Consider the following 9,851-nt stretch of genomic DNA (forward strand, 5'->3'; position numbering starts at 1 on the left):
ATCATTAGGAGGGGTCCTGTCCTCTCTGTGTGGGTTTTGTCGTATTGTTTCTTTAACTCAGTGGAGGTTCTGATGGAGAGAAACACCGGAGGGCGCCGTTTCCTCTTGATTTGGAAAATAGGTTAACACTTTATCTCCAGAGCCCCATTCCAGTTGTGCAGCCGTTATGCCATGGCGACTATGGCAACTGTGAAAATGTTTTTTTTCCCCGTGAAATCAATTGTAGCTAAAACCCATCACACAAAAACCCATATTTATTCGGGAGAGGCTTACTGAGCAAGAATGTTTTGTTCCAGCAACAGCCTACTCTGCACAGTTACATTTACTCCTGGAAGCTGCCCACCACAAATACTGTCTTGGCAGCTCCAAGGGATTTGTTGGTTAGCTACATTGTGTAAGGGACCCTCAGAGGTGTTAATATAATGCAAAGAAAAATATAAAAAATACAGAGTATATATAAACATGCCAAGATTCAGGTATGTTGTGTACATTCTTTGTATGTTTTGTAAAAACAGGAATAGTTACCATTTGGATCTTTCTGTCCACTGAATGCAGTGGTGGAATGTAACTAAGTACATTTACTCAAGTACTGTACTTAGGTACTAATTTAAAATACTCCTACTCTACTTAAGTGTTTTCTATTCATTCCATTTTATGCTTTTACTCCACTACAATTATTTCACAGTTTAGTTACTTTCCAAATTAAGATATCACATACGAAACATGTGAGGAGCTTATACAATTGGGTGCTTTGCTTTGCACTGCTTGTATACTGCACATACAAGTGGAGCCGAAACAATTAGTTGTTTACTGCTATTACCCCGACCAGGTGCAACATTAAAATGCACCAATCATAATAATCTAATGATATATAAGAGTATATCGGTCACAGGGGGCATGTTTCTGCATTGTCTACTTTTACTTTTTTTTTTTACTAAATTTTCCTGATTATACACATAAATTTACTAAAGTAACATTTTCAATACAGTACTCTAATTTGTAATGGAGTATTTTTTTTTTTTTTTTGTACGTGAGTAGTATACAATTGTCGCTTTAAACTGAACCTTTATGAACTGATGTTGTGGTCCCTTTGTGAAGGAGCGGAAACAAGCTGCAAACGGAACATGGACTTTTCACCTTACAAGTTGAGGAGGCTAACTCGTTAGCACAACAGGTGTTTACACACTCAGCAGATACGGAGCAACGCTGATGACTGTAAGTACAATGTTCACTCTCTTTTTAGCTCTGTTTTGTTCTCAACCCACTCGTTAGGGAAATATCAATCTCTTTAGGGGCTGAATGCTCCACTATGTTCACAACGCTAGCTTAAGTGCTAAGTTTGTCGGTAGCCCTGTAGCAGGCAGAGCGTTTTTTTCTTTTTTTTCTTGGCACTTTCACATTTTAACTTGAGGGCCGTTAAACGAAAGCAATGTACTGAATGGTTAAAATCCTCTGTACAGCTGAGGACAACCACGGAAGTGGTGATACTCATCTGTGGATTCGTCGCTATGAGCAGTGGTGGAAACTGCATTTACACGAGTACAGTTTTGACTTGTGACCCCTTAGCTCCACCAGAGAAATGGTTTCATTTAAATCGTGTTTTCGAGGCGCGAAGACGTCAAATTATTCATTATGTCTCAAAAAAAGCAAAATTAGATCAAGTTTAAACCCTTAATAGTAAAAATATTGTTAAAAAGATAAATCTGCAAAATATAATTAAATTAGCAGAAGTAGAAGTCTTTAATGCGGAAATACTCCTTTCATAGTGTTATATTATCAATAATACATTGTATTATTTGAAAATATTGTAATTTGTTAATGTGTAGCCGATTTTAGGTACTTTACACACTTTATATGCTCATGGTATGTTTTGCATGTCAAACCTTAATTTGAAAAGTAACTAGTAACTAAAGCTACAAAATAAATGTTGTGGAGTAAAAAGTACAATATTTCCCTCTGAAATGTAGTGAAATGTAGTGAGAGGTATAAAGCAACATAAAATGAAAATACTCAAGTAAAGTACAAGCACCTTAAAATTGTACTTAAATACTCTACTTGAGTAAATGTACTCAGGTACATTCCAAGACTGTTGTTATCTTTTTCTTAAACAAAGGATGTGCATACTCCTTCCCCCACTGAATACAAGCAACGCTGTCCACAAACACACACATTGTCATCTGATTCCGTCTAAATGAAAAACAAATTTCATTGGATGAGGGCCTACAGGGGACGTAATAACCAGGTCAAGAAAAACATGCTCTCTTTGTGCACAGTTCCAGAGTTGGTCTAATTGGATCAGTGAGCTGTGGAGTTCCCTGGGTTGAGGTGTTACCTGAAGAGGCACCTTTGCAGGATGTCGGGCTTTAGGCCGGAATGAAAATGTAGCTCTGCTCTGGTTTGAGTGAATCTGAGCATCATTTCTCTTCTTACATGCCTCAACGCCTCCTATTATGGAAATCCTCCAGTTTCCACTGTTATTTTTCTTGTGTGCAGTTTGCAGGCTATGAGCTAACATTGCCTCTGAATGTGACTTGACCAGTGAAAAGTAATGTAGCTAATATAAAGCTCCTACAGAGGCAGAGCTTTGTTGTGTGGTTAGAACACAAAACAATGGAAGTGACTGTATTTGCACAGGGAAAGGACGTAATCCAAATACAAGAAACATAGTGATACTATAAGCAGAGTCTACAGACATGACGGAGGTTCTGTGACGCTGTACTTAGACACAGCAGTGCTTTGAGCTAAATGCTAACATCGGCATAATAATGTGCTCATAATGATAGCGCTAAGTTGCTGATGTTAAGCAGTTATAATGCTCGCCTTGTTCACCATCTCAGTTTAGTCTTAAAGTAAATAATAAAACCACATTTTGTCAAAGTTCATCGTTGTCTTTTTAGTGGACACGTGACAGATCATAACAAGGGAAGCACCATTACAACATAATACAATAAAGCTGGTGGAAGAAATGTTACAAGCTGAACACTAAGGAAGAATAAAAAAAAGACAAGAGGATATTGTTGAAATGTGCTCATGAGCAACAGTATAAAACCTAAAACACTTTGAGTCATTGTGCTTGCCAAATCTTATAATATCCAACTAAATTTTACTTACTGAGGCACAAAACAGCCCCAGAGAGACACAGAGAGAGGCATGGGACTGGTCCCTGATCTAATGGCTTTGATCAGGGTGTAGAACTGCATATGCTCATTTCTCTGTTTGCAATGAAATGTGATAGATCTATACATTTGATTAATGAAGAATTCATGTGCAATGCTCCCCCCGGTGATCTGACCACGAGCGGAATCCTGCTAGACACTCAGCTGCTTTGAAAACAAAGAACATGGCCTGCATTCATATTCAGTGGAGAGGTATGACAAACAGCCTGTTGTCTGGCGTGCAGCAGTCCACATTTGTTGTAATCTTTTTTGGAAAGAAACCAGCCTACCTCCTTAAAAAATATATACAGTATATTTCAGACACTTGGTGGACTGTTCTGAAACATATGCTATGTGTGTTTCTCAAGCACATATTCCAAGTTAAGTGTCCAATTAGAATGAAATAAGGGTTTTAGTCTATTTGTGGGCCTCCACTGAGCTTGTGTATGCGGGTACCACAGTATCTGAAAGACTTGTATGTATTTGCCACAGCTGGATGCCTCCACTCCTGCCTGATGACTGTTTAGACAGTTCAGTAATTGCCCCTGTTGACAGTCAAGGCAGTCCTCCATGATTGAAAAAAATTCAGCTTGTGCTATTCAGAGTAAAACTCCCCTTTCACAGTAATTAGAATCTTGAATAAGATGATTTTGAATCCCTGGGGGCCCAGCTGAACTAGGGAAAACAATTAATCTGGAAAGGCAAGTGCATGCTTTAATTGAATCCTGATGGAGTGTTTTGCTTCAGAGAAGAGTATCTCTTCAAGCATCAAGGGGTCCTTCCTTTACATCTGGGTATTTTGTTGGAGCGGTCTAGGAAAATTTGCAGAAAGAGTGAACTATAAAGCCTTGCACCTTTCTGTGTAGCCTGGGAATTCTGACGTTATTTTAAAATGCAATTAGTAGGATTATCCGTAAATTTCACATGTAACTTGCTTTGTTTCAACCAATACGAATGCAACCCAAATAGTGTATTGCTATATAGCTAATTGCATATTGCTAGCTGCCACGCATGCTTCAGTTTTATGATAATCCAAATAGTACAGCTTTATTGACTGGTGCGCTTCTCCATTTTTATTTTTATTTAAATTTATTATCTTAGTTTACAGATCGGTCAATAGGGTATACAGTGGTTTGTTGTGCTTATAGACTGTAAATTTTGAAATTGAACAGGTCCTTAAAGTTCGAACACTCTATTTCACACAAGATTTTTTTTCACACATTTGAACAAAACTGAATTTTCGAATAAAAAGTGACAGCCCTAACTTGTACATATGAAATAGGGAATATTGTAATGCTCCTGATTTCAGCAAGCTAAATCTGTTTTGTGTTTCAAATGAGCAGGACTGTGTCACAATATGATGGAGCAAAAAGATGATTTATGTTGTTTTATACCTCTATTTTTTATTTATTTATTTATTTTTGCACTGCTGTCAGTAAAGTAGGTGCTGTCACAAGGTTAAAATAAAATGCTGGATACCAAATGGCATCAGGATCCTAACTTCACTCATCCTAACTGACACGCTGCCTACACTGAGGTTGATTCCCAAATCAGCAGTGTGCTTACATAACCAGGGTCACCTGTGGACCCTCTGTGAAATAGAAAGCCCTTCATGAAATGCTCACATCATGTCCTCTATGTTTTGACCCATCTGCTAATCATATTAGAAACAATAAATCCCAACCCAGCTGGTTGTGCTGTGTCAGGGAGCAGAACCAGATTAGAGGGATTTAAAAGCACTGAAATTGACAAAGCACCTGTTTTTTATCCTTGCGGTAATCTCCTAAAACCTAGCCCCAACTCATCACACCATGTAATGTCTCTAGTACACTGTCTCTGAAAAACAACAGGTCATCACAGACTCTGATACAAGATGTTACATCACATGGGCACATAGCGGCATGTTACATAATCTTTGTTCAGGAATTTAAATGTTGTTACTGTAGTGAAAACATTATAAACTTTGCTAAATATAAGAACTCAGTTGTAGTGTGATTAAACAGAGTGGTGCATTACAATATAGTGCTCTCTTAGTTTAAAGGATTTTGCTTAATCCCTGAGAGTTTAATAGTGATGAAAGTCAGTGTTGTCAAAGAGTTCGTCTGTCGCAGTCTCGTGCATGGTTGCCCATTTGATTTTAAACTTCTACCTTTTTTGACTCTGAATTTACATTCAAGTTGCACAACAATATTATTCTCCACAGGGTTGAATGCAGTCAAGTTTTAATTAAGGATTTAGAAATAATCAAAGGCCCCTCCTCTAATGACATGCTTTCCTTTTGTGAGATGTGCGGTTACTGACAACTTCTCTTTGACATTATATGAAGGATTACATGTAATCCTATTCAATCTCAATGCAATCCTTAGTGCCCCCCCCCCCCCCAGTGTGTGCATTAAGATTAAACTACAATCTCAACACATTATGGATGCTTGGACTTTGAGAAATTGATTTGTTTCTTTTGAGGCAACTGTTTGTCTCATCAGGTTTTGAATATCCCTTCATCCCCAACCACCCATATGCTCTCTTTGGTCTTTCCTGTCATCGACTTAATGTTCTCATCCCACACACTTATGTTCTGTCATGGCAGTGCATGCAAGTCATTCTTCAGCATTTTTCATCTCTGTTGTTGCAGTTTGTAATTCTGTCACTCGAAGCATGTTACACTGAATTTAAAAAAAAAAAACAAAGCCATACAAAGTGATGCCCCCACCTTGGGGTTTTCGAGCTGCTTGAAGTATTTGTCACTTCAGTTCAAATTCTGTGGTTGTGTTTGTTCCGCAGTGTTCAAAGAGCTCTGCTGTGTTTGATCAAAGAGATGCTGTCTTTGAAGAGCAGTCCAGTTGCTGTTTGTTTTTGGTTTGTTGACACTCCTGATTTCTACACTCCACTATTTGCCAGATAAGCAGAGTGCAGATAGAGAGTTATTGTTTTTCGCTGCCAGATTAATGCAACAGGTTTGTATGAGATATGTATATGTATGATGGATCACTGGATGATGCACCTCTGTTTTCGCTAGATAAGATTTTTAAATGTTTACTGAAAACTATAGCTTCTGCACAGAAATATTCATTGCTTTTATGGCTGTATCATAATTCCTCTATTTTTTTTACATGATCATAATGGGTTTGCTGAAATAGTTGCCTTTAAAACCAAAACTACATCAGCAGATCAGGCAATTGATCTAAAGGGACTGAATCCTTTTATTAGGAAAACAGGGAACAGAAGTTTTCAGGAGTTAGATAGAGTTTAAGGTTCTTCGTGTCGAAGCATATCATAAGATATACTCTCTGTATATGTAAAATTATCCTCATCTGATGCAGTTGTAGTGCCACTGTAATTATGGAGCACCTATCCTCAACTAAGATAAATAGGCTGAATTTAAGTCCCCAGGGTCCTTAAAGTCATAAACATACAGCATTTTGTGGGGCTTTTAATCCTTGTTAAACACTTTTATGTGAAAAGTGAGCCAGATTCATTCTCTGATCCTGCCCCCCCCCCCCGGATTGCTGTACCTGAGCACACAGGGAAGTTATTAGCTGATTTTTAGGGCTGATATTGGCTCTACTCTGATTTAGCAGTGTCAGTACACTGAGGGTAATAAACCAAGGTTGAAACTTTAATTTCAACTACCGGGGCAGATGACAGAGAAGAGGAGAATTGGAACAGGAGATATTGCTTTTTTTGTTTGGTTTTTTTTTCCTTCAGGAGGCCTTTTAACTGCAGCTGGCAGTCAGGAAAGAGAAAAAACATTCTTTTTTCCTTTATGGCGTTAACACTCACTTCTAATAACATCTCAACGCTAATTCCTGAGTAAAGAGTTTTGATTTGTCCCAAGGTCTTCTCTTTCCACCTCCAAAAAATAAAGGAAAAGAATAGCTGCCCTGTTTAGCATCAGCTTTCGGGTGTCCATTCTGTTCCGTCTTCACTTATCATCGGCTCCATGAATGCTACACGCCTATTAGTCTGGATTTTGGGCCGGTCTCTTGTGGAGGGGGAGAAAACAGAAGTTAGGGTGCTGGGGTCATAGGTCGCAATGGGGATAACTGGAGGTTTGGGCTGTTTACAGCAGTTGCAGCGACATGGAGTCAGGTAGAGGTATATGAGGATGAAGACCATGGTCACCACACAGCCCAGTAATGTCGTGTAGCCCGTGTTGAATGACTGTCCTACAGGCAGCAGCACCGTCACATTCACCTCACGGGTTGCATTCAGTGCCTGTTCAATGTCCACAGCTGTGCACACGTACAGACCCGAGTCATTGACTTTGGTCGCTTGGATCTCCAAGGTGCCATTAGGAAACAGGTTAATAAAGGTCTCGTTAATGCTAGCCTGGGTGATGTACCCCTTGCTGGGGGATAGCCATGTAAATGAGAGGTCTGTGCTACTCAGGGATGTTTGGCAGTCTAGACGCACTCTATCTCCCTCTGAAACTAATACGTTGGAGAGGAGCACAGTCACAGGCTGCGAGTCGGTTTTTTCCACAGTGCAGTTGTGGAAGAAGCGGGTGTGTCGCAGGAACCGGATAGACGCTCGTGGGTCCCCATAGATGGAGCAGGTGTAGTCATCTGTAAAGTCCTTCAGTGAGTCATAACCCCTCAGATCCCAGTGCCAGAACACACTGTACATGGAGCAGTCACATATCAGAGAGTTGTTGTGGAGATACAGCCCCCGCTGCACCAACCCGGGCAAAGCTTTCACATCCTCCCAGGGCAGACGACTCATTCGGTTGGACGAGAGGTCCAACATAGTCAGGAAGGGATGACTGTGGTCTTGGATGGAGAAAAATGGGAAGTGTGTGATCTGGTTTAAGCTGAAGTAGGCCTTTTTTAAGCTGCTCAGACCACTCAGTGTGCTTGCCTCCACCTGGGTGATCTTATTATTGAAGAGAAGGAGCTCCTCCAGCCTCCACAGCCCCTGGAAGTAGTGCTGCTCCACCACATGGAGCTTGTTGGAAGATAGGTCGAGGTGCCTGAGGCCAGAGGCATTGTGAAACACCCCATGGCCCAGGGCACTTAGCTGATTGTGGGCCATACGGAGGTTCTCCAGTCTGGGCATTTTGCTGAAGCTGCCCGGACCGAGCCAGGACAGATGGTTGTGGCTGAGGTCGAGGGTGACGGAGAAGGAGGGCAGGGACAGAGGTAGCTTGGCCAGACCACTGGAGCTACAGCTCACTGTGTCAGATATACAAAGGCACGTGGACGGGCAGGTCTCCTCAGAGACGTGGAGGAGACAGAGCAGCACCAGAAGAGGGCCCGAATACAGTCCAGAGGTCATGTTTCAGGAAGTTGGATCCTTCAAGGTTTCTAATCCATGCAGCTCTCCCTGGTTAGATAACAATCAAATGAGAAATAGTATGATTTATTAAAAAGCTAAACTTTTTCAACCCACATGCTGCTTTGACTTGTTCAACAGACATATTATATAACTGCAAGGTTAATGCCATACAGGAAGCTTCAGTATCTATGACAGAAGATGAAAAATGGTTCAGTGTAGTAGCCACAAATCTTCTTTGCCTCAGAGAAATCTTTATAATTCAGCTTTTCAGTCACAAATACTCACCTCAGACTATTTAGGGATGTTTGTATATACACAGAAATAATACACATTTTTTTGGTGCAGTAATCATTAAAGGGTTGCAGAGTTTATTTTCAATGTCTATTAATTTGTTGATTATTTTTCTCAGTTAATCAATGAATCATTTAGACTTTATAATGTAGTGAAAAATGCTCCATTTTCCCAAAGCCTTGAAATCACTTCTGTTGTCTTAAGAAGAGTCCAAAACCCTTCCCTTCCTGACAGTCAACTAACTGAGTAATCAACACTGTTGCAGAGATCATTAGGTCGTTGTCCACTAAACAGCAAACTTTGAAACACATTATGAGAGCTGGGTGTTTAAAGGTCATACGCACAGATGGAAATACTTCACCGTAAAAAGATGTTTTTTTTTTTATCAGTTGATATCAGGTGACTTGATGTTAAACATTATCAGAGATCAGTTTAAACAGATTTCCTGCTACTGACTTGTAAAGTCTGTATAAATTTGAAAGCAGAAAGGGGAAATTACCAGTTCCAGACAGGTGAGCAATTTGGCTCACTTAGTTAATCCCATAATTCCCTCAAAAAAAGGAAAAAAGGAAAAAGAAAACTCTTCCAAAGCACAAATCCAAAGTAAACTGCCTAGCAACAACATGAGACTCCAACTTTTCTGTGCTTTTACTCTTTCGAAGTTGCGTCAATGAATACTCACAACATTGCTGCCTAATCCTTATCTGCTTCTCAGATCCTCCTCATGAAGCGCCCGAGGATGCAATGCTCTCGCCTTTCTCCTCAGCCAAGTTTAAGGTCCCCCTACCAGCTCTTTCCTCATCCCAAATGAGAGTGCTGCTCAACAAACATCCTGCAGTGCTTTGCAGTGTATAACAAATAGCACAGAGCTCACTTAATCTCCCACAATCCCCTCCTCCTTCTCTGTGTCATTTAGAGACCAGCCTTGTGTCTCCCTCTCTCATCATTAAGTAATGATGCTGATGGCAATCCTTCTCTTTCTCTTTCTCTCTCTCTCTCTCTCTCTCTCTCTCTCTCTCAGTAATATCAGTTTCCCACAATAATCTATTAATATTCTATTCCATTAAACTTTTAGTATTTTTGTTAGTAACAGATTAGTAGAACCTAGAAGCTTTCCTCATGAAAATTACA

The 9,851-nt window shown here is 40.1% G+C and overlaps 1 protein-coding gene across 1 annotated transcript; it reads right to left on the minus strand.

Moving 5' to 3' along the window:
* Positions 1-7,046: 7,046 nt before the first annotated feature.
* Positions 7,047-9,502, minus strand: LOC120803302 (amphoterin-induced protein 3-like). The gene is made up of 2 exons (XM_040151643.1): positions 9,403-9,502; positions 7,047-8,477 (listed from the first exon to the last, which is right to left on the minus strand). The coding sequence occupies exon 2, from the start codon at positions 8,427-8,429 to the stop codon at positions 7,047-7,049; it is 1,383 nt and encodes a 460-aa protein (XP_040007577.1). The 5' UTR covers positions 8,430-8,477; positions 9,403-9,502.
* Positions 9,503-9,851: the final 349 nt, after the last annotated feature.

The sequence above is a fragment of the Xiphias gladius genome, chromosome 18 (assembly GCF_016859285.1).
Source record: "Xiphias gladius isolate SHS-SW01 ecotype Sanya breed wild chromosome 18, ASM1685928v1, whole genome shotgun sequence".
NCBI lineage: Eukaryota > Metazoa > Chordata > Actinopteri > Istiophoriformes > Xiphiidae > Xiphias > Xiphias gladius.

Bases quoted from the DNA above. Each gene is read 5' to 3' on its own strand.
- LOC120803302 (XM_040151643.1), bottom strand. From the start codon at position 8,429: ATGACCTCTGGACTGTATTCGGGCCCTCTTCTGGTGCTGCTCTGTCTC.